General features: G+C 30.8%; 1 protein-coding gene across 2 annotated transcripts; it reads right to left on the bottom strand.

The window, feature by feature from the left end:
* Nucleotides 1-1045: 1045 nt before the first annotated feature.
* Nucleotides 1046-24705, bottom strand: LOC139498198 (uncharacterized). 2 transcript variants are annotated; one of them, XM_071286548.1, is made up of 11 exons: nt 24609-24705; nt 23538-23573; nt 23215-23291; nt 22163-22231; nt 20621-20714; nt 20083-20177; nt 19421-19489; nt 18147-18348; nt 17097-17354; nt 12504-12632; nt 1046-2533 (listed from the first exon to the last, which is right to left on the bottom strand). In XM_071286548.1, exons 1-11 carry the CDS (start codon nt 24631-24633, stop codon nt 1284-1286), a joined length of 2304 nt encoding a protein of 767 aa, XP_071142649.1. In that variant the 5' UTR covers nt 24634-24705; the 3' UTR covers nt 1046-1283. The 2 variants fall into 2 exon arrangements, with proteins under 2 accessions (XP_071142649.1, XP_071142651.1); XM_071286550.1 differs by lacking the exon at nt 19421-19489.
* Nucleotides 24706-27020: the final 2315 nt, after the last annotated feature.

Raw genomic sequence — 27020 nt, 5'->3', positions numbered from 1 at the left:
TTTCGAGGGGAAAGTCTATTGCCACTGCTGATAAAATATATATCATACATGTATCTACACCTTCGATCATTATAAATAATTGTCTTGAAATATTTGGTTTTGTGCGGTCCAGATGGTTAATCCAGAAAAGCGCTTCGGACACATGAAATTTTAACGTGTTGCTTACATTTTCTTTTTTTTTCTTTTTTTATAAAAGACACTTTTTGCTATTTTTTATCTGTATTGTTGATTTGTATTTTGACCCTTGTTTTTGACACCAGTCATCGTAAGTCTGAAGTGTAATCCTAGGTAAAGACCTAGTTTCCGCAAATGTCTATTAGAATTAGTTTTATACCATCATTAATAATAAGATACGAACATAACCCATATCATGCCCACAACCAAATGCAGAATAAATGTGTTAATTTTCGGGGTGCATAAACCGTGCGTCTGAATCAATATCTATTCCCAAAGATGTGACTTTAAATTTCCTGACAATTTTTTGCAAAGAATATGATTATTGTTTTTTTTTTTTACATCTACCTTTGTGTATAAAGTATAACGGTTCATAATTTCAAATTCGAAAGGACCCGACTTAAACATTTAACTAATTAGTCTTTATTTATCAATCATAATAAAATTAATCTTGGAATATAATTGTTTTCAAAATATCTAATTATTGTTCATCTTTTCTTGTATGCTTTTATTTGCAGATATATTAATTATCTTTCTAAAACAATGCAGAATCAATGTTTTCAATTTTTTCATTATTACTATTTAGTGAATTATATACAGGGAAAACGGTACTATTACATTTCCCAGCATTAGGTTGGCATTTCGTGTACCCAAGGCAGGTGAAGGAAGTCAAATTAGGAGCGCTGTGATTGAATGTAAGGGTACAATATATTTTTTTATTTATCTATGAATAACTGCAGTGTGTATATTTGCAATACAAATTTTGAAACCTGTTGAAATATTTTCTAGAGAATTATTCCAAAAATACTTCCAAAATTTAATAGATTTGGTGCAAAATGACGGTGGGCATGGATAACATAAACAAGTTCCGTTGGAAGTTGGTCATGATACTATTTGGCTTTAATTTTTAAAACAGAATAATAAAGTACTAACATCACATATAACTGTTTTATCTAGGTTTTTATCATAAAAAGTGGTAAATTTAGAAAATGATAATATTGTCGCCTATGGCAGAATAAATAGTACCGTTTTCCCTTTATTGTTGCAAATAAACAACCGAGTAAAGTTTAGTGAAATTTCATCAAACATTATCCATAATTTCTGTATCTTCACGGATTAATATTAGTCGCAAATCCAGCAGGAAAACCATAACCGGAATATTTATTACGTCCAAATACAATAAGTCCAAACGGTATATCATTGTGTTGCTTAATTTCATGAAGACCGACACTTTGTTCAACAGTAATGACAGAGTACAGTGTAGATGCAAGTGTAATATTTGTTATCATTTCATATTTCACAATATCTTTGTCATCTAAACGTAATCCCATTCTAGCGTTCGATTGTACTATAACTGTAATGTAAAAGTGTTGAGGTGGCGAGCTGTATGCGAAGTCATTTACAACTGGATATGTGTAACTGCTTTTAAAATGCTGAACACTTGGAAGTGTAACCATGAAAGCATCAGCAGCAGAATATACACCGTTACAGTACAGCTGAACTTGGACTGGAGCAGATGATTGCAAAGTATATAATGTGTCATAATTTTCAAATTCCTGGAATCTTCCACGTTGGATGTCGGTACATGTATATTGGATTAAACTATTGTTGTTAATACGTACTCGGGAATGTTCTTGTGCAAATATTCGAAAATTGCACTGTGAATCATACAACTTAGGAACAATAAAATCACGTCCTAATTGTTCATTTGGTAAGATCATTTCTTCCATGTGATTCCCCCAATCGTTCCTTAGGTAACTCATACGGACACCAGACATAACAACAACCGGCTTGGAAGCAGCTACTAAAGTCCCACTAAAATCATAAGGACTCGACAAATAGAAGGTGTCCAATTGATTCAACTGTATACTTAGCGTATCGTTATTTCTATACTGTATGTTGTTATATGTTACACTTCCACCAGCAATCCGAAAGTCAATGGTTACGTTTGTAGATTGATCAATTCCAATGATTCCAAAATTACTGTTTGATGAAGGCTTATACTCTTTCCCCGGTGTAAATGATGATACTATGTATTTGTTTCCTAACGATTTGGAAGGAAGAGCAAGAAATCCATCAACCTCGCTGCCAGTAAAAGTAAGGCCATACATAGACACGGGTATATCACATTTTACATGGATAGCTTTTCTCTGTGTACCAAGTTGATTCATAAACACAGTTGGGGTAATGTCATATGAGTTTATGCTCGTTTTGGATATTGCGAATGACGTATTAATGCTTAAAAATGGGATGAAAATTTGACAAGTTCCGTCAGTTGTTGACACTATGTACAAATTTAGTTTTCCATTCGGTGTATTACTTTCTAAAAATCCTAGGTAAAAATCGTTCCCTTTTGTATCTGAAACAATAAAGACAAAATGATCGAGTCGAAGAAGGAGGACAGTTTACACAAATGATAACATGAAAACAGAAACAAAGAAGAAAAACTCTGTCAGTTACTAGATATGTATCAATCTTATAATTACGAGAAATATTATATATGCGATCAAAGAACAAAAGATCGATTTCTGCTTGATATGAGAAAATACATTACAAATATGCCAAAAAATCCACTCCTCAACAATGTTAAAGTTATAGGTAACTAAATTACAAAAAAGTTATGCATATGTTTTTTTTATAACTAAATGGGTAGCTTTATTACAAAACTTATGTTAAATATATCCTTTTTCTCAAGAAAATTCTTTAATTTGTCCCAATTTAGAAGAATGTTTTTTGTTTATTAATTGATTGCTTCCAGTAAACAATTTGACGATATATTTTCGTATGCAGTGAAAACAGCATGACCTTTCTAGTAAAAATCCGTTGATCACAATACGCATGGATCTGTCATTGAAATGAACTATTTTGATTTAATTGTACATGTTAAAGACTTGCTAAATATTCATGCCTCTTTGAGGTGACAATCGGTAAACTACGGCATCATAACACGACAATTAACTAGCTGACATATTTTCACACCATAACAGAGCAAGAGAAAAAAATCATGATTATACGATATAGATGTGTAAAAATCATAAAATCGTGCACAGACTAAGTGTATGATATGAACATGTATTGGTTTCCGAATTGGATAAATGTAATTTTTAACAAGTCACTCGTTTCATATGACTTTAATCTTAATTCATCTTAAGACAGTACTTATTTTAAATTTAAAACTATTTTAGAACATAATAATGAAAACGAACTATATGAATAAAACAGAAATGTCCACACTTCAAACTGTTGACATTGATATTTTAATGAAATGTTAAACGATAACTACTCAAAACGGTAGATATTATTAATTGTAACATGTTCTGATACAGTACAACTACATTAAAGTAATAAAAGTAGTAAACATAAGTATACTTTTTAAGGATAGTAAAGTTAAGCTGATACTATAACTTGGTAGCAACAGGTCGGGCTAATCTTAACACTGATATTTATCAGTGCTATGCTTACTTAATATATAATGAACGACTTTAAAAACGCAACATTCATTTTGTGGAATTTTTTTTACCAAATCTTGTTTGATTCTCTTACAACTACATTCCATGCTTACCATACTTCTTTCTCTTTACAAAAAAGCAAAATCTGACTTACCTGTGGTTATTGAACATACCGAATTTTTGAAGTCGCACAAATGTCTTAAAGCAAAATTTTGGACCCATGAAAGATTGTTTTATTTTTTTTTTGCTGTTTGAAACAGTTCTTTCAATCCTTTGTCACACTTAAATCAGTTTAAAAATGTTGCATCTCCATATTGCCAAGACTGAGAAATAAAAAACTGAACCAGACTTTAAGAATACTGAAATCAGGAAAAAATAAACGTGCTGCAACCATACTCTATGACTTCAGAAACTCGTTTTACTGTCCTTCCGACAACGATACAAGTAGACAAGATTTGTTGCAGGCCATCAATGAACAGATCAACGTGTAGTGAAAATGAAACGTCAACAGAATTTGATTACGCAACGTCATTTGCAAGACATGTTATTAGGTCAAATCTATAGTAATAGCAATGGTTTAAACAAAAATACCGAACTCCAAAGTAAACTCAAAAAGCGGGAAGTCCAGACAACATTACTAAACGAAAAAGAGGATCTTTTAGTGTGAGAGTAATATATATTTTATCAGACTTGTGTTCATATTAGACAATCCTGTTTCTTATTGTTTATGCTTTGATTAATAACAAATATTTCAAAAATATAGAATTTTAAAATAAAGGATAAAATTAAATAAATGTGGCTAATAAGATATTAATAGTGACTTCCAATGCATTCTCTTTCACGAGTTCTCAAATGCTAAACATAATAGAAGACTAAATGAAGACTAAGATAAACGTTAATCTGGCAGTAACCCAGTCACATAAATTAACCACAACCGATATCATATTAAAATCTTATATAATCAAAGTCTCCATAAAAAATATATTCAATAAAACCGTATTTAACAAATGTTTTGGGGAAGATGTTGTGGTCAAAACCTCTTTTACATCGTTATTGGTTAGAGCTTTTAAATACGTTTATTCTTTCGTCATGAAAAGACTGAACTTGTTCGATAAAACGCGCTTCAGACGTACTTCCAGTGTTTTGGACACGTATACGGTTCATGTTTTCTTAGAGAGTAGACACAATGTCATTATATAATTTCTGTGTTCACATTATATCTTTCAATGTGAGGATTCCGATAAATTTACTATTCATGAAATGTTATTTTTTAAGCGCCAACATACGGGGTATATATCTTCCAACTGATACGTTGTTCAAGGACTTGTATGTCTTGCCATGCTTAAGGGTAATGCCACTGATGTAATATTTTTATACAAAACGTGTTTCTGATGTGTTAACTTATATGTCTCGTTTTAGCTCAAAGAACACGATCGTAAGTAGAAGAGAAGCAAAAGATATATCAAAGCAACATTCAATCCCGATAGGTAAAAAAAACTTGACCAAGCCATGGCTAAAATGGTAAAAGAATCATTAGACAAAAAACAGTACACAAAACACAACAGAAAAAACTAAAGAATGAGCTTAAAATATTTGTTTCTCTTAAAATGTAGAATAACGGTTAGTTATGAAGGTACAATGACCTACCTTCCTTGAAAGGCATAAAAAAAATACGATCATTTAATCAACTAAACTTTGTCGAAAAGTCATTTATGGTATAACTTCTACTATTAAGCTTAGTTTTATGATAAAAACTGATATCATTTATTGCAATGAAATACAAATAAGTCTTAGTAGTGAAAGAAAAACGATCAACTATCTCAATTTTACTATCTGTGAACAAATATCAATAGTTCCTGGTTTTTAGATCAAACTTACTGTATGTGCTCAAAGCAGAAAGAATCAGACGTAAGTAAAACATATTTATAAAGTCTTATACGCAATGCAATGTATATAACAATACATATTGAATATGAAAAGGCCTTTCATTACAACACAAATATTGTAAAACTAGACTATAAAAATACAGGGAATGAAGAAAAACGGCAGAGATTAGGATGATGATGATGATAATGAAACTTATGTGCGTTTTACCTATGTTAATGTTTTACCACAAGGATTCGTTTCTATCTTCTTATAAAATTGAATAATTGTTTAACAATTTGTACATTTTGAATATACGAAAAAGTTTCTACTCCAAAAAACAATATAGTTTCAATCCTAATTGTAGCCTTTGGAACGCAAGCAGGAACTACTAAACAGGAAAGCCCTTTCAATTACTAGTACATATACATGACTATCAGAGAAAAAATAGCACATGTCCTCAATATCCAAACCACATTTACATGTTGGATCAGATATAATGTTGCATGTCGCTCTCAGCAAGTCACAATTCAAAGAAGTATGTCATAAAGATTATACTTAATTTTCTTGGACTACATGAATAACGTTGAGATTTTGATCCTCATTTTGTATGCATTTTTTTTATTCTACTTTTTCTATATTGATTCTGCATTTCAAACTGACATGTTCAGATCATCCCAAAATTTATTTGTTGAGGAGATAACTGAATGATTGAATGAATAAATGAGTTTATTTGCAAAAATCATATACATGCTATAGCAATCAAAACATATATTACATCTATGACACAATGTTAAGCAATCAAAGAAAAATTGGCGCGTGTCCTCAGTATCCAAACCACATTTAATGATTGGGAAGTCAGTGATAGCCTGCAAGATGGTAATATGACATTGTCTCCATTTTGCTAGGAATACTGTGTTGTACTTTGGATTTTTGGGGTCAAAAGTCTACATATATATTCAGGGTAGTTATTTTATTATTCTGAATTTGTAAAGATATTTCTAAATTTTCTTTTTCTTCTTTTTTCTTAAGTTTTCCAACCTCTTTTAACAGATATAAGAAGAAGTGAAAAGATTGCCAATGAAACAACTCTCCATCCAAGCCACAATTTGAAAAAATAAACCATTAAAGGTCCAAGTATGGTGTTTAACATAGAGCATATGCTCACACCGATCAGCAAGCTATAAAGTGCTTCAAAAATGAGAAGAGTGAAACCATTCAAACGGGAAAACCAACAGTTTAATCTATCTAAAAACGAATAACTAGAAGCACTTATAACCACCTCAACACACATACTACTGAACAGCAGGTTCCTGACTACTGACAGGTGCAAACAAATGCAGCGGGGTTTAACGTTTTCAACGGTATCAACCTTCTTCTTCTTCAAGGCTAAGATGATATTTGAGTTTTCATAGTACATTCCGATGCTTTTCAAATATATTTTCGACACGAATGTTCCATTTTGCGTAACTTCGTAATGTAACACCTAAAGGCTTATGGGTTAGCACATATGCTAATATTTATTTATTGACAAAGCTATGCATATTTTTGTATACAATATGACATGCTTTCATGAATGTTTTGAATGACTGAGAGAGAGGCGAATGATACCAATGACACATTAAAGACAAATCCCTCTATTGTTTATGCGCATATACAAGCGCAACAGTACTATGCCGTCAGTGGTTTATGACGTCGCGGTTTCCGCGAACTGGAAACGTTTATTAGAGTTATTCCTCTTTGACCCGATGGAGAGAGTGACAATCGTTTTGATAGGTTACTTTGCCGAGAAAAAAATGATTTTTTTTTAAATAATAGACATGTTCCAGAATTGGATAAAATATGAGAATGAAAAGAGAGTCAACTATACAGCAATCTAAAATCAAAAAATACACAAAAATGACCGTAAAGAAACAAAATAGAATCTGGATACTCGACAACAAGATGAGCCAATCAAATTATAATATAATACTTTTTTCCTTAATTTTCTACATGTATAGACTTTTGTAGGTTCTTAATTACATCGATATTTTACAAATCATTAAGAAAGTACGAAAATCATCAATCTTTCTGATCATGTCCTCAAAATTCACTGTATCTTTAGCAATAGGTATGGATATGGCAAATTGCACTGACGTATTTTGAATGTGTACTGCACTTACATTTTTACATGAATATGATAATTAGATTTCAAATAAACACCAACAAAACAGTAACCTAATGACGCATACATGTAAAACAAAGTACATCTAGAGAAGTTAACATATAATCTTCTAACATTGTAGGTTTTTTTTTATATGATCATTCCGAGTTTGTCCCGATTGTTTGATATTTATGTATAAGGTGCGCATTTTTTGTTTAAAAAAACATAATCGTGTCTGTGTTAAAAAGATGTCGGAATGAAGAATTACAGAGGAACGCACATGGGAAAACAATAATTAAAGAAAAGAGGTCGGACTAGGTTTTATTCATACTCACGGTATGACAGCTGTATGAGTATACTTAGGCTGAGTTTCTAGCAATATTGCGGAATATTTCGATATTCATAGATGCCTAAGGATGAGTGATCAAAACAGAAATGGTGTTAATTAGACCCCGTTAACACTTGCACGGAATTGAAATAAAATCGATCTCGCGTTTTCGATCTTTTTAAAAGAACTTGTGCGTTTACATTTAGTATACATTGCATGTCTAAAATAATCAGCCTAACCATTTCGTTGACAAAAAATCGTAAAAAATTGAATAAGGAAATATTTGGTTCATTAGATAATTATATGCTTCTGCATTTATTAATATTATATTTGATTAACATGTCATAAGTAATTAAAAAAAAAGAACTGTCAGATAAAAATTACTTATAACGCTCATTTCGTTTGAAGATTAGTAATCTACAGAAAAAAAAAATACTGAATGAATACAATTGAAAAGATATTGCTTTAAAAAGATGCACCGAATAACACACGTATAGTAAGAGAATATGGAACGAATAAGTAACAGGGCATCAGTCGAGCACTGAAACGAGTATTTACGCCTTAGAATAGGGTTATTTTATCTCTTAGAACCAGTATATAGCATCAGAGAAAAGAACAAAAAAGGTGCGACCTATAACAAGCATATTGTAAGCGAATAAGTAGCAGGTCATCGGTCTAACGCTAAAACTGGAACATACGCGCTAATAGGTATATTTCACTTTTAAGAACCTATAGCTAACACCAGAGACAAGAAAACAATTGAAAAGATTTGTTTCGTAATAGGTGCAATGTGTTTCAACGTATAAGGAACGAATAAGTAACGGTACCAGTCGAGCGCTGTAACGGGTCCTGTCTCAACTCAGGAGTATGTAATTTAAAGTGGTTGTTGTTTGCAAAAGAGTCACACATTTGTTTTTCATTATTTTTTTTTTTATTATTTTCTAGTTTGAATTGTGTTACATTTGTCCTTTCGGGACCTTTTATAGTTGTGTATGCGGTATGGGATTTGCTCATTGTTGTAGGCAGTACGGTGACCCATAGTTAATAATTTCCAGTGTCAATTGGTCATTTGTGGAGCATTGTGTTATTTGCAATCATACCACATTTTCTTTTTTTATTAATATATTTTCAGAAGAATGACGCAAAAAACGTCGAATATATTAATTTGGTTTTTATTATCTCCATGGCACGTTTTGTCAAATCATTTGAGAATAAACACTGAAAACATTTTTAAACTGACCATGCGCAGATTTATTTTCATATCTACATAAAACACTTGGAATTTTTCAACTATATTATATCGATTGATTGATTGAAAAGTCGATCGCGATGTATCTAAAGCGTTTTCACTTGAAGAAAAATCGGTTCATAAAAAAATCGTTCTTTTAAAACTACGTCTGGGGATGGAATGTTTACGTCCAATTGAAGATCGATCTTTCTATTTTTGCAATACTAAAGATCGGCGATCTCAGAAATGATCGATCTTTATTGTTATGGAAACGGAGTCTTAGATTTCTAATGATTTTAAGTAATTATCATCAAAATAAAAAGGAACAACATTCTTAACCGAAATTAAAATTCATGATACCGGAAGCAAAATTCTGTCTTGTCTTTCAGATGTACTTTGATTGAACAATGATATTAAATAAAATGTCTTCACTATTTTAAAAAGAATTTCTGTTCAACACGTAAGCACTATGAATAACCTGAAATGAAATGTTCACAGAAGCATTCGTGTATACTTTTGTACAACGCATTGTTTTCCAACCACCGCATTTATATTACGTGTCTGTGATACTGACTGAAAACTAAGTACTATCATGTGTAGAATACTGTGAATTTATCGTAGTTTAAAACAAACAAACAACAAAACAGCAAATAACGAGAACTGGGTTGTCTCTAATTTGTGAGAATATAGCCTAAAACGGCCGAACGTCTTTCGACGTTATTTTTAGAATTGGCGCAATGTGTTCCCGCCAATTCAAATTGTTAACCCCTTTTTTGAAATATCTCTTTTTCCATTACGGTGACCCCATCTTTTTATTTCCTTATTTTGTTTAGATATAAACAACGCATATTCTATTGAAGACTCATGGAGAAATTATTGGTCAATTTTTTTTAAACTTATTTTTTTATAGGTATTTCACAATAAAAAAAGGCGGGAAAACTATTATAGCGATTTATCATTATTATTTTCCATTCAGTAAAGGGTGTTATTATTAAAATAGTTTGTATTAACAACTAGGTTAACAAAACAGACAAGTATTTATTGGATACGGACTTTAAAAAAAATATTACACTGCTATGGACTAGAAGTCCCAATTTCCAAATTCCGTGAAAAAGATGGCGTTTTAATCGAAAACGAGGTCGGTGACCCCATTTTTTTATTTGCTTATTTTAAAGCTTTTACCTAGCCTATATTAAAAATAAAATAAAAAGAAGATATTATTGGTAAATCTGAATAGAAGGATTTGTCTTTAAAACGCACGAATCAATAGTAAACCGACAACGCCATGCCTAAAACAGACAGAGGTACACAGACAAACAACACAAAAAAACTCAATTTGTACAACACGAACACGTCTTGAATCCCGAGGGATGATGTAAGGTGTTACCGGAAAGGTCAGCAGTGCCTTCTTAATTTGTCAAGCAACAATCATATTCCTTGTATTTTCAAAGACCGACATGTTACTTAAAATCTGTCTTATCTCGTTACAAAATATGTCAATTGGATACTTCGCATAAAATTCCGACGACAGTTTCAAAAGAAGAAATCATGAATAATCTATATCTTTTGAAATTGAATAAAAATTAAAGCAATGAATCGCCATTCGCTTTACCCAAATGAGATAAGTAACATTACAACAACGTCATATTATTGAGTCTGCCAAACGGTGCAAGGAACCTTTTTTTTTAATTTAATTGATATGTAGTAGCAATAAAAACAGGGATTCAGATAATTGCAAATTCTATGAAAATCAACTGTTTTCCTTTTAATTACGTTTTCAGTTTTGTATATATTAACAGGTTTAATGAAAGAACTTTTCAGAAAGAATGCAACTGTCTATCAATTTCCTTTAACTTAACGTTCCGCTAAATTTTGATATTCTCTCACATCATAATTTGAAATGTGGTGACAATGTTGAATGTACCTATTCACATTTTAAAATTTTCCAAAAATTGCATTCTTTTTTTCTAAATTTGAATTTTCCATTCATATGCAGCGGAATTTCAGCAGCGCATTTAACATGTATGGACCTGATGAAGCATACGTCTATAGCTGATACGATATTCAAGAACTTTTCCTAACATGATTTAATTGATAGATAATTACTGCTTATAAGGACGCTATTGAAACAATATTCTAGTGGTTAAGTTGAAAAAGGTATAAATATCGAAAATACCGAATTCCGATGAAAATTCAAAACGTAAAGTCCGTAATCAAATAGCATATTAAAATATCAAGCACATCAAACGAATGGATAATAACTGTCACTGTATTCCAGACTTGGTAAACTCATTTTGATATGTAGACAATGTTGGATTTAACCTTTACTTTTATGACAGTCAAATATTATTCCATTATATTGACAATAACATGAACAATGTGTGAAAAAAAACCCAGACATAATTTATCCTTTCAAAAGATTTACGATTGTCATCATGATTTGCTTGACCGTTTTTTTGTGATAGTTAATTCATGGAATGAGACTAATTACTAATTTTCACATGCTATTAGCATGATGACGTATATGTTTGTTTGATTCTATTAAGTTATTGCTTTGTAGTTTATGTTTTACGTATTTTTGTATTTTATTTATTTTTAAATGTGAGTCGCTTAGAGTAATTGTTGTTATTATATAATGCGCTCTATACATATTGTATTTATTATGACGGATGCCTTAAGTAGAGCAGAATATATACCTTGCTGGAGTACGTCATATCATACCGAGTTTTTGTGATTTATGTGTCCCTCAATCTTTAGTTTAAATGTAGTGTTTTGATGATAGTTGTCTGCCTATTCCTTATTTTTTTCATGATTGCTCCTTTGGTATCATTGGCTTCTGCATTTTCAGAATTAAGAAATTTATTGAAACGTCTTCTATGTGTGAGAATAGAGAGTAAATAAAAATCTGCCTAGATATTTTTGTTATCTATTTATTACAGACTATCCCATGTAGTAATAGGGAAACATTAACTTTGAATCCCAGTGTGTCTGAAAGTATTAAAACGCAGATTCGTAGGACAAGAACGGCGTTTTTGCAAACACCAGAATCCTTCTTGATCCACATTTTTTCAAGGGTAACTATTATATATCTCAAATGCAATAAGATGATTATCAGTTTTTATTTTGTTTTTTTGTATTTGCATTTCACCATGTTCACGTGCAAATTTGTTATACACTTACAGCATTTAACGTCAAAAAGAATACACAATTTGAAATGTTAAATAATGAAGTGAATATTTTACGACGATAAGAATTTTTAAGCTTTAAAAACGAAAAGGTTATTTATAAATCTGCAACCTGTTTATATCAATAGTATACCTGTTTGTATCCTCTCGTTGCACAATTCACCTCCGTAGCCGGAATTACAATTACAGGTAAACCAATCATCTGTTTTGTTACATATTCCTCCATTCTTACAAGGGTGGTTGTCTTTACACAGGTCATAGTCTATACCAATAGCATAATTATAGTTATAAATTAAGGAAAAATTAGTTTTAGAACTCATTGAATATTGACTGCTAACATTTATTCGCACAAATGTAAAGGCTACGCTATACACGTAATACGTTTGATAAAAACGATTCAAAACTGACAAACCTTACTTAAGGTTGTTCGCTTGTCATGTTTTGGATTTTTTGTCAGATTTTCTGAATCCTCTGGTTTCATCCATTTAAATGCCTTGAAAAATTTTGCCCATTGACCCCCATTTAAAAAAAAAATATCTATTAAATGTATAATGCAAAAGTCTTAAAAAATCTGTTAATGCTTTTTTGGTTCCTTTAATAATCCCCTATCAATATATTCTAGTGGTATGAAAAGCTTGTTATTGTGACACTGAGTATAGAAGCGAACCTCTTTAATATAATTAAAACGAAACACGAATTTGTCTTTTAAATGAAATAACACTAGAACACACCCGCAAAATCGCGGGCATATACAGCTTGTGAACTGTTGTAGGATGATTTTTTGTAAAAGATATTATGTATGGAGAATTTCATAAAAGGTATCAAAAGCTCTCTCCCTTTTTCAAAGTCCGATATTTGTTTCCTTTCTATTAAATTCAATTATTTTCGTGTTTCTGGCCTCATACAACAATTATTCTTCTCCTTTGCTTCAATGCATCTTTTGGTAAAAGTCAAATTAAATCAAAAATTTGCACCGCTTCAAACATGACATAAATGTAACTGCCGTTACATACAGACCATTATTAGTCTAATAAAATATGCTTCTGGGACAATCAATCAGCGCCTTTTCTTTTGAGAACCTCATTAAAATGCCAATGGTAGGATATGAATGGTGTTTAAATGATTAAGACCGACTTAGGCTAAGTTGGTCGGAGGGATCCTGATCCCGAAATCCCGGGCTTAAAAACACGAAATCCCGAGAAGCAGAAATTAAAGAAATTCATATCCCGAAATCCTGAAAATTGAAAAAAAATATTCCCAGATCCCGTAAGGATCCATTGCAATCTCTAAATCCCGAACTTAAAACACCCGATCCCGACGTCCCGAAAAAGGTCCTGCCTCCCTCTAATCTCTACCCTACATTCATTTTTGCCAAATCACTATTTTCACTTTCAACAATAAGTTTTTATGCCCCATTTATGGGCATTATGTTTTCTAGTCTGTGCTTCCGTGCGTTCGTTCGTTCGTTTGTCTGTCCGTCTGTCCCGCTTCATGTTAAAGATTTTGGTCGAGGTAGTTTTTGATGAAGTTGAAGTGCAATCAACTCAAACTTAGTAAATATAGTGCCGATGTGGCATCCGTGTACTATGGACACATTCTTGTTTCAACATGTTTTACTTATACAACTGGTATGACCCCTTAAACAGTAAAGATTTCAAAGAAAACAGTAGACAGAATACAGAGAGTCTCTATATATAAAAGTAGTATAATCGTAGTTTACATGTAGATAAACGCGAAAAATAATTGTCATCTCCAAGGAGGTATAGTAGTTGTGGTTCTTGCGATCTAAACACCATGATCTGGAGAACACTCTGATCGGCGTATTTTATTTTTCTTTTTTGTTATCTATCTTACGATTGGTTGTACTTGTGCATATATATGCAACTGGTATGACCCCTTAAATAGTAAACATTTCAAAGAAAACGGTAGACAGAATACAGAGAGCCTCTATATATTAAAGTAGTATAATCGTAGTTTACATGTATATAAACGCGAAACATAATTTAAGTAGGTGTAAAAGTTGTGGTTCTTGCGATTTAAACACCATGATATGGAGAACGCTATGATTTGCTTATTTATTTTTAATTTTTGTTATCTATCATACGATTGGTTGTACTTGTGCATGTTTCAAACCGGAAGTCTTATGTATGACTAAAATTCAGTCTAATGACGGAATCAATATCCGGACTCCTTTTTTGTCGTTTTTCTCTAAAAATAACTCAATCTGAATAATCATAAGAATGGATGACAAATGCGACTATGCATGTTACCTATAGAACACAGAGGCATGGTGATTAATTTATCGTGGAAGGAAGAGAAGCGACACACAAAATGAGTTTAATAGTATAGATGAACACCTTTAAAGCTTTGAATTAGTCTTTGAATCACATATGAAACATTTACTCTGCAATGAATTAAGTTTGTTCAGACACTAAAAGAATTTGTTTATCAACAGTATGATAGTAATCATATCCTCTTTGTTACCTGAATAATGTATTATGAATAATACCTGAAATTATTGAAGTTCAATGAATGAGACTGAACAGATTAAGCTTACTGCATTATAAAACTATATTTCATAGAAATTGATCCAATATCCACCCATTTAGGTGCGAATCATATCTCTGGCCTTACATTGATACTGTGCTATGTACGCAATGTTTCGGGTTATTTCGGAAATGTTTTTATTCCAGGGAAACCTTCATCAGAGACCACCCCTATTGTTTTTGTTTTGATTTGTTTTGATTTGTTTATTTTTGATTTTTGATTTATTTCTTTTTTATTACTATTTTACTTTACTTTAATTTTTTTTTTTTTTTTTTTAATTCTAAATATTTTAAACCGTTTCTGAATTGTGTTTTTAATAATTCCACTTTTTGATTTGTTTTTTGTTTTTCTTAACTTTTTCAACCAATGTTGAATTAATTAATTAAGCGTTTCAGAGTACGAATTTGTCCTCAGAAGAATATCATTTTACATGTGTTGTTTACATGATGGTCATTAATTAGTTCCGCACAGTTAAATGTTTAGTAGGAACTGTGAGGTTTAGATAAATTATTTTATAGTTCGTTTAACTAATTCACCAATGTTTCTGTTTCTTTTGAAACCTATTGATAGGTTTTTATGGAATTTAGCACCTATTGTAGAATCCGTTTTAATAAGATGCCAGTATTTCCTGAATACTTTTTGAAGTTTTTCTGCTTGAGGATGATAATTTGTAATGAATGATACATTGTATTTATTTTCAACTTTGTTCTTTTTCTTTAATTTAATTTGCCTGTCTTGGAATTTGATTTTTGATAGAATTTGTTCTACCAATTTCCGTGTATATCCTCTTATTAACAGTTTTTCAATAAAAAGATTTTTTCTGGTTTGAAATTCACTTTCATTGTTGGTGTTTCTAAGTATGCGAATGCCTTCGCCTTTAATAAAAGATTTAAAGTTTGAGATGGGATGGTTTGAGTTTTTATGAAGATATTGGAATTTTTCAGTTTTCTTTGTAAAACATTTCAGGTCTAAAACACCAGTATTTTTGAAGCGTTCGCCCTTGAAGATTTCTAGGTCTAGAAATTTTATGGACTGTTTATTGCATTCGTAAGTGAACTTTAGCATGTCATGTTGTTTATTTGCATTTTCAAACATAAAGTCAATTTCAGACTCTTTTGCTTTCACCATTAGAAGTCCATCATCTCTCATTCTTTTATGAAAAATTATTTTTTCAGAGATTTGAGAGTTTTTAAGGATTGAGTTTATGTGATTGTAAATAGCAATGTCACATATTTCAGGGGAAGCTGTTGCTCCCATTGATGCTCCAATGATTTGGCGATATGACTTTCCATGAAAGGTAAATTCATTATTGGAAAGGATGAGTTTTGTTATTTCAATCAAAAAATTGTTGGTAGGTTTTGTTATAGAATATTCAATTTTGTCATGTTCATCAAGCGCTTTTTGTAATGCTTCTGTGATTTCTTCAAATCTGAGATTGGTATATAGTGATGTTATATCATATGTAATAAGTAGTACATTATTATCAAATGTACAGTTTTCAATATTTCTGATTAAGTCACCTGTATCAGATATGTATGTTTTTTGTGTTTTCACTAAGGGAAGCAAGAAATAATCTAAGTATCTCCCTAACCTTTCAAGTGGTCCATTACACTGTGATATTATTGGTCTACCAGGGACATTTATAGTTTTTATTGGATTGTTCTCGTTTTCAATGTTTTGTAAAACTTCACGGTCTAGTTTGTGAATTTTAGGGAGGAAGTATGCAAAAGGTGTTTTTATATAATTAGTCTTTGAATCACATATGAAACATTTACTCTGCAATGAATTAAGTTTGTTCAGACACTAAAAGAATTTGTTTATCAACAGTATGATAGTAATCATCTCCTCTTTGTTACCTGAATAATGTATTATGAATAATACCTGAAATTATTGAAATTCCATGAATGAGACTGAACAGATTAAGCTTACTGCATTATAAAACTATATTAATTAACCGTGAGATAACCGATTTCAGTCAACAGATTTCGAGTAAAATGTAAATCAGCTTCTTTGATACATTACAACATATGTAAATGATTTAGCATGTTGCAGTATAGAAAAAGAAGTTCATATTTACATTTCATGAATCACCAATATGTTTACAAGACACTATTCTTGATGAGTGTGTCCCTACATCAAAGTTAAAGACAATAAAAACATAAAAAGAAGATATTATTACCACAGTAATTGCATGTTTTCAAGCAACCAGTCTTCCTAGAAGTGTCTGGCACAGCACAAATGTTATATGTGTCCCGTAGATACGAACATTCAGTATCAGTGTCAATACAACTGTATGTTGTTGGAATGATACATTTTCCACACGCAACAGGACACATCTGAAGTCCATAGGAGTCATTACATATGCCAAGATGTTGAACTAAGTAGTCACAGTTTGAATGATCATGACAAAGTTCGGTTGTAGTTTCTGTAGGGCGTCCTAGAATTAACACAATAATGTAACAGTACAAATTATACATACATTGTGTTATCCCAAATTAAAATTCAACACACTATGTTATTACCTGTCATATATGACATTAAATACACTAATTTCCTATTGCCAAATTTTAATTTCAGAGTATATAAATGTATCGATACATGTATAATGATATAAAACTATTTAATATTGTTTGACAGTTTATGGTTAGAGATTGTGTTACTAGGGCAAGTAATTGCGACAAAAAGTATAAAATCAAGCTCTACGCGCGATTTTGGAAATAAAGTAAGTGTTTTATAGTTTATAGACGACAAAACCATCGGAAAACAGTTTATTTCTCTTTGAACTGATCCAATTGTAAGTTGCTTTTACTCCATTAAGATGCACTAGAATGGCTTGCCTGGTAGTTTTGAAAACTATTACCACAAGGTAGCTCGTCAAAATTATATACCATAATCAAAGCACAGCTTTATCTTGAATTCTAATTGAAAACATGCATCTGCATTAAATTGTAGTTTATTTTTTGCACTTTACAAAATGGTAATATCCGAATTTAGAAAACTAATTAAAGATGGAAGGCCTCTATTTTGTGCGCCATACGCAAGGCGCTCTTACCAGAGTGTTAAAAATCTTAAACGCTTGTTAATTTTAGATTTCGCTGTTTTAGATTTGTTTCGATAATTTTAATATCGATAAACACTGGAGGTAGTTAAAATTTCCACTACGAAGTTTGTTTATAACTGTAATTAAGCAACTTAGTAGGTCTAAAATTATGCATACACAAATGTTTACCTGTCGTTGTGGTGGTTGTGGTGGTTACACGCGTTTGTATTAAATTCTTTTGAGTAGTTTGACTATTATCAGTTATATTGCCACAGTGGTCGTTACATAGATTATTGTCACAGCATCTGGTACACTGCAAAGATCTTGACATTATCTTATGTTCTGCACTTCTACCAAATATGGATCCAATACCAGTATCAGGTTGGCATACCTAAATACATATATAAATGTAGGTGACTTTTCAATGTTTAGATGCAAAAATACAAAATATATCTGAAATATAGTTACTGATTTCATAGTTAGAGCGATATATATGCATTCTTCTTATTACAATACCGACAAGCTGAGTTGAGAATTTAACGTGTAAGTCTACAATGCATTCGTTAGAAGGAAGACATACCACTCACTTTAGTCACATTTGTATTACCTGCCATGTGTTGCTTATAACTTTAAAGGGTATACGTTTTTTTAGAAGAAACAAATACTCGATTGGATATATTATTCGCCCAGCTGGATATCAAATTATCTGAGAATCATTATCATATGTGACAGGGGGGTCTAGTAACTGTTCATATTGATCTCACAGTATTTTTGAAAGATTATACACATATTCCTACCGTCTTTTATATAACATTACATTTGTATTCATGTTGTTTAGAGTGGGACAAACATGAATTCTGCTTACTTTGTGCCTCTCTATAAAATGATTCAAACTTTATTAGTAACGTATGGATATATATATCAAAATTACAATCACATAAAATAATAAGATGAAATAATAATGAAATTAGCGGTAGATTTTGCACTAGTATAATTTAGGTTTTTCAAGTGTTTTTTTAATTTATTTTATCTAACAAATAATGAATATCTTTCTTTTATCCGTATAGCAAATATTCGAGCCACAACTAGTCAACGAGATCTGTCTATATTGAACAAAGGAATGTAGTATGATTGCCATCAGACAAACAATCAACAGAACCAAATGACATAAAAATTCTTAGTATTTTTTCGTCCGAAAATGTATGCCATATTTCATTAAATGTTGTAAACTTAAATGATTTCTGTGTACCCAGTTCAATATATTTTTTTAATAATTTCATTGTAAAAGGCAAATTGATTTTATCCCTGTTTCTCTGTGAAGCATGTGTAACTAGTTGCAAAAAATGAAACCATCATGTTGAGGCTTAAATTTGCATTATATGAAAAGTGAAGATATGCATAGAGCAAACACATGAATGAATTACATAACATGTAAAATAATTATATAAATACTTATTACATACATGTCGGTTTCTACATCCCAAGGTATAATACGACTCGGCCGCCATCCTTTGTCTATCGATGAAGCAAACCTAATAATCATTATATAAAATCAATAAGTAATTCCACTCAGTTTGCATGCTTGTCAGATTTTTTTTAAATATGTATTGCTTTAATACGTCACAGCTTTCCCCCCGAGTGTTCAAATAAAGGATAAAAACCAAGCTATAATCTACAAACCATGAGTTAGTGGTTTTAGGTTTTATTTCATCTTCCGTAAAAAGTAGAAATTTAGCTGTACATGCCGTTTTTGGCAAACATTTAGGAATGTTTTGTCCTCAATGCTCTCTTTTTAACTTTGTTGGATTGGAGCGTCACTGATGAGACTTCTGTAAACAAAACGCGCATCTCGCGCAAATATAAATATCAATCCTCGTATCTATGATGAGTTTATGTCTCCTTTCTGTTCCGTATCTGTATGAGTACGTTGAATATACCAATTCTGGCTTTTAACATGAATAAATTGCGACAGCATTTATTATTTAACTTTTATTAAAATATAGCATATGTTAATCTATAGAGAGTGTTGTTACTGTTTATATGCACATAGCTAAAAGAATCTAAAGTGAAAACAAACTTGAGAATAATTTGAAAACTATTAGTATTGCGTTAAACTGTACTCAACCTCGTTCTCTTCACAGAACGCCACGTGTTTACATTCGTTGATATCAGTAATACCCTGACAATTAAAACAGACTTTCCCATGTTGTGATCCAAATCCTGTAATAGAAGTAGATTATTGATTGAGAAAAGATGTTTAAATCGGAGTATTTTTGCATTCAGCAGTGTTTCTCGTATATGATAAAAAAAACTTATTTTCAAATGACGCGACCTTACCCATGAGAGAAAAACCGTGATGAAATAAGGTTACGAAAGGTGTTAAAATTGATATTTGATTCTGAAAGAAAATTCATTACACACTTAACCATGTGGCAACTATTATGGCAAGGTATATTATATAAATGGACACGCATTGAAAACATAAAAAAAACCAATTAAACAACATTTGACAAATATAAGGCACACGTTTAAATAACACTTGGTTGAGTGAATATGACTGTATTAATTCCAAATGATAACAATTATGTGATTCGTATGACTTTAAAATTTGCAATGTAGTTTCGAAATATTGATTGTAATTTTAAGCATTGATTTGTATATACCATGTTCCCCGCATCCATTAACATTACAGAGATCTGTATTACAACAAGTATGACATGCCTCAACATCTGATAAGGTTCTTTTCGTAGAGCATGTCTGTAAAGAAAAAGGAAAGTATTATTTCTAAAACATTCAAAAATGCATTCTAAAGATAGTCTCTCCAAAAGAGCCTCCATTATCCAATAGTGTCTACTGAATTAAGTGTATGTACGTGTTCAACATGGACACTTCATCAAAACAAAATTGATGCGCAAAAGCTAAATACTATTCATTAATAAATCATAAGTTCAGAAATAACTTGCCTAGTCTTATTTGTTTGTAAATTTTGGTCTTCTGAATTATTTACATGATAGTCTCAATCAAATGATTAGTTTTAGAAATTAGATTAATAACTGCTTTTTGTGTCAACAAACTGTAACAATAGCCAGATTGTTGAACAGTATCAACAATAAATGATTTAAAATAGGATCATTAACTGTCGGTTCCAAATGATGTTATATACAAAAATATCTGTTGTCAATGCATGAAAATGATTTAGATATTTATTCGATCTTTCTTTAAAGAATAGGTGTTTATCATTTTATGACTACATTTCTAGTACAAATATAAATCTATAATGTAATTGAATTATAAAAAAATGCAAAAAATAATGCAATGCCTAATTTGATTTACAATCCTAGATAAATTACAAGTCGACATATTAAAGCACAAACAATATTATTTCTTTCGTTATAATATCATTTATTTTAAAGTGAAAGAGTTCTTAATACATAAATACATTTATGCCATTTGGTACTATTTATGTAGGTATTTCTATATGATTTGAGTTTTTATTGAAATAGCCTATTCACCGTGAAAGACGTACATTCCCAAAATCTTAACGTTATGGTAAAAATGTCGATGCACACGTAGATGAGGATATTCATCGCGCTAAATGTGACGTGCCTTCAGTTTTAACGTTGCGGTAATTGTTTGATGTACTATTGGTTAAGGTAAATAATTGTCATTACGTGCAATGTCTTCTCTAGGAACATGTAATTATACAATTAAAATGTGGTTTAAATATAGACCTTTGAAAAATTGACATTCACTTCGGCCCTTGACCTCAGTGAATATCAGTATTCAAAAGTCAATAAAACCAAAAACTTGCAGTAATTGAATATTGAGCTAATGCCATTTCAACATATGAATAAGACCACAATAGATAGTTGAAAAGAAAAAGATCAAAAAGATCAAAAACAAAATTGAACTTATATGCATAAACTTTTACTCAAAACTCTTTGACAAAATTGAACGAAGCATAACATGTTAGGAAACTGCAATTTACAAAGTTTAAATAAATTATTTACAATCAGTCATTTGTAATGTTATGCTTTTGGGAAATCTTTTGACAAATTTCAAATCAATAATAAATCTGTTTATATTTTTGTATGTGATATATGGGTTTTTATCATTGCTGAAGGCTGTACAGTTTGTTTGATTTGTATTTTTTTTTCCTCCATAATATAATTTTTTAGATATATAAATGACCAGTACTAACTTACAGAAGCTTTTACACAACCAATGTTGAAAGTAGTTTCGTGTGGTTTGATAATCTTGTCGATTCCACAGACCTACAAAAAAGGAGACCATTTTATGATATGTGCAGTAATCAGACTGTCCAATAATAACCCAAAATGTACCAGGAGAGGAGAAAAGTACCAAAGGGACATTCATACTCAAGAGTCACAAAGTAACGGGCAACGCTATGGTAGACAGAGAAAGCACAAAAATACATATATAAGAACACAAAACATAACATAGAAAACGGAAGACTGAGCAACATAATCTCTACAGACATTTGAGGGCAGCTTAGTTATTATAGATTGACTAAACAAAATGAAAATTGCAAATTTTAGATGGAATATATGTCATCTTTTACCTATGATGGTTTACTTTTTCAAACTGTGACTTGGAGAGTTGTCTCATCGGCACTGATACCACATCTTCTAATATCGAACGTTTGCTTTTTGTGTTATTTGATTGCAGTCTTGATCCACTGAACTCAACACCTGCTTTCATACATTTAGTGATAATGATATGACTAACAAACTAAGTAGTATAGTATAAAACAAATGAAAAATTTTCTTCAAACTACCAGCGCCTGATTTGTTGGGAAGATATGATCGGAAAAAAAATATAAACAACATAATTCATGCCCAATTTGTTTGTGAGCGTGAGCAGTTTTCTATGATTTAACTTGATATATTGACAAAATGAAGAAAACACAATGGATTATCAACGTTGATTTTATCTCAAAATAGAGACATGGTACAGTATTTCCTATGTAATTAATCATTTCTCAGCTAGAAAGCAGTCTTACACATGTGCTTAAATCTACATTAGTTGGTCAATGGTGGGTACTTTCCTCATCGGCAATCATTCCAAATATTGTATTGCTTAAAGATATATTTATATAGTTCTAGCAATATCTATGTTACACAATGACAAAACAAAATTAAAATGAGATTAAAATGAAAAGTTACATTTTCAATAATGAAATTATTAAAAATAATCTACAAAGTAAGTCATTGTTCGCGTAGATTGTTTATATTACCTCATCATGACTGCATGTATCAATTCTATCACAAAATCTGGGATGTATAATGTCATAGCAACTAAAACATCGTAAACCTGTAAGAAATAGTTTTTCATTGAAAAAAATACATATCATGGTAAAACAATCTTACAATTTTTGAACATTTCTTAAAAAACCTTAGTAGCATTGAATTCAGAGTGTTTATTGTTGTTTGGTTACTGTCACACTCATTAACGTTAATTTGTAGATTACCAGTGCTTAATCTGATAATATGAAACTGCTTTAAAATAAAAATGAAAATTGAACAATTAACTACAATGTAATGAAAGACATAATCTTACCTTTCACAGACGATATATCCAATAACAGGAGCACTACTATAATGAAAAGAGAGCAAAATACTATAAGGTCAGATAAAGGTGACATCGTTGGCAGATAAAGTAAATAGAACATATGGAAAATCAAACTAGACAAATGTTTATCGCAAGCAGTAAAAAAAATTTGTAAAAAAAAATGGTTTCTATAAGATATATATCATATATTGAACAACAGAAAAAAAATAATATTAAGACCATTAATTTATAATGCCGTCACTTCTAGGAATCGTTCTTTAATCTGTTCATAGACATAGCTGATATACTTATTAAAAAATGTTATAATTGTTCATGGGATAAATTTTAATTCGCTTATCTACAGATAAAAACAATACTAAAACGTTTTTTTTTTATCCTATATATGCTGTTTTTGAACGTTTCACAAAATCATTCTTTCCCTGTCAGCTAATGGCAGTAGAAAAATATTCAATAAAGTACAAAAACCGACGGTTTTAAGTATCTTTACTTATGTGTATTGTGTATATCGTTATTTATATTTTGTTAATCTATCGATTAAGACTGAAAGAAAAAGGAGCTGAGGTCTGAAAAGAGTTCATTGTCGCCATATTCTGTATATTCCTTACTCTAGTCATAAACGACAAAAGACGTTGTAGTCAAGTCATAATACTTTACGTAATTTATAAAATATGGGTTGAAATGTCTTGAAGATCTTTGATTGTTTCTAAATAATTATTTAAAAACGATCATTTTTATATTTTCTACGAAAACATGTGCATTGTTTTCAAAATTACTTTGAACGGACCAGTAGCCTATTTAATTAACGGACGTTTCCCAAACAGTAGATCGACTAACTTTGTTAAACCGAATGAAATCATAACCTATGAGATATATAACATGTATGACTAGAAAATTCTATGAGGTAGCAACATAAAACAATTAAGAAATAGATATCTTGATGATTATTCTATTAATCACATAAAAGTGTCCATACAGATGTTTAAGGATAATTGGAGCTGCATATTGTCAAATCATTTATTGAAGTAAGCAGAAAGATAACAAATGAAAAAAAATACTTACATTTAAGAATTAAATATTCCTTCATGACTTATATCTTGTCCGTGAAAGCCTCGTATTTGAATAACGATAATATCTGCTTTATCTGAACATATTGTGTTTTCTCACGACATAGGAAAATGCAGGGTCAAATGTCAATGATATGCCCTTTCTATAGTGATTCATTGAAATGATTTTGCTTATTAGATAAGATTCGTTACTTATTTGAATACAGGAGCTACGGTAAAAATTTGAATGTCTTTTAGAGAGAGAACTATTGCTGATATTTATATGGTAGTTTTTGCTGCGTTTCTTCCCAGTCAGTGTCTCTCATCAAATCACTTTCAATAAATAAGAAAAGCGGAAACATCAATTTAATGCATATATATATATCCAGAAAACTCTGCCAGAAGCTCGTTTTTTTTTCGGTTTTTTTTTAACTTTAATATTAATGATCTCACCAAACTTTTATAAGTTTATCCAATGTGTTTTCTAGGTTCTAACTAATGTCCGTTCTTTGCTTGCTTTATATGTGCATTTTGCCTAGTTTTTATATGAAAAGTGTGATATTTTTTATTTCAAATAATCTAGTCTTCTAAATTACGGGAGACGGCATTTCATAAACAATTGTTAAAGAGGTGAACAATTACACGTTACCGTATAAAAAAATGTGATCTCACGCAAAAAAGAGAAGAAACGGCCTGATTAATACTTTCAGCTCTGCTAAGAAATAACTATGAATGCAAAAGATGTTGAACTGTAACGTCGATCCCGAACAATAAATTATAGATATAACAGACTTTTGACTCCGCATTATTCAAATTATCGACACGTTACCTATTATGTGAAATGATATCTTTGTAACCATTCAAGTAACAGCAGCCATAAGAATCAATATTATACATATAATCTCGTCAATTTCGGGGGAAGGGTAATTTCCTGTTCTCTGATGTTTTTGTCGTGTCTGGAAAACTCTAAACAGTTAATTTTTCACCACATTTATTCCGATTGAAATCTTGATTTTTGTTCTTTGTGTTGCTCCTGGATAACGAATACCAGGATGTCCTATTAGATTTGACATACACAGTCATCTTAGTACCAGAATCTATGACAAACGAGACGATTTTGATTTTGAAATTATCAATTTCCCCCACCTTAGTAGCAATATACCAACTTCACCTGCATATGGAATATACATTTCCCAACTTATTCGGTATTCAAGAGCTTGCAGCTCCTACTCAGACTTTGTAAAACGTCACCAGTGTCTGAGCAGAAAGTTGATGAACAAGGGGTATGGCAAAGAACGTCTCGTCCTTTTTCTAAAAACGTTCATCGGAAGGTACCCAGAACTTGTTGATAAATATTCCGTATCAACTTCACTAATAATACACGATGGTCTTGAAGTATAGATTTTGCGTACTGACGTTGTTTATCATCTTAATAACGTGTTTTATTATTCTTTTATTTGTCTTTATTAATATTACTTTTACTGTTAAGTCTGTTTTTTGAGATATCCTTTTGACGTAACTTCTTCTTCTTCTGTGTATTAGCCTCCTTTAAGTAGGAGCACCTCCGAATGGAGTATATACCCTTAATGTCGTATTAAAATTTGTAAACACATTAAAAATATGTACAGCACATGCATATAAAATAAAGAAAGTTGTTGGTTTTTTTTTACATGGCATATATACAGGGACTTGGGTGGTTTTTTTTAAAACTATCTTATCTCATGTTTAGGTTAAAAATCTGTTATTATTGCTTTATATAAGTTTAGAATAAAAGCAAACCATTTAATGTTAAACGATAAAATTAAGTAATATATGATCAAATGCGCTAAAAACTGGTAAAATACGTTGTAATATATTAAGTAGCAATTTCATACTAATGTTAATTACCTAATGGATTTGGTGATTTAAAACAATAAAAGATAATTTATTTATTTTTTTAAATATGGTGGTTTGGGATGTTAACTGTGAAGATATTTCCTTTAACATATATATGTCTTATATTCACTTTATTCAAATATTGCAGTAATTATAAAATAAAATAAAATAATTTGGCATCAGTAGTGATTTTTAAATGAGATTAAAATAGATTTTAAAATATATGTACTTAATATTGTTTCTTTTCTTTGTTTGTAAATTATGTACATTTATATATTTTTTGCATTATATACTTTATTTATCATATTTCAGACTCGGTGCTGGGCTTAATGTCTATTTGTATCATATTAAGGCACTATATTCTGTTGACTGAATTTCCTCATATTGTCCTGATCCATGAATACTGTTTATTATGGAATTACTCATATACATATCATCCTGTCTATTCTTATTCATTCTTTTTTTCCAGAATTTTCAATCTGTCCATATGTAGCTGAAAGATCAAGTTTCTTGTTTTGTTCTCAATCACGTTCAATAATTTATTAGAGTTATT

This window comes from Mytilus edulis, chromosome 12 (assembly GCF_963676685.1).
Source record: "Mytilus edulis chromosome 12, xbMytEdul2.2, whole genome shotgun sequence".
Taxonomy (NCBI): domain Eukaryota; kingdom Metazoa; phylum Mollusca; class Bivalvia; order Mytilida; family Mytilidae; genus Mytilus; species Mytilus edulis.
The sequence above is the reverse complement of the archived record's forward strand: the minus strand, read 5'-3'. Positions and strand labels throughout refer to the sequence as shown.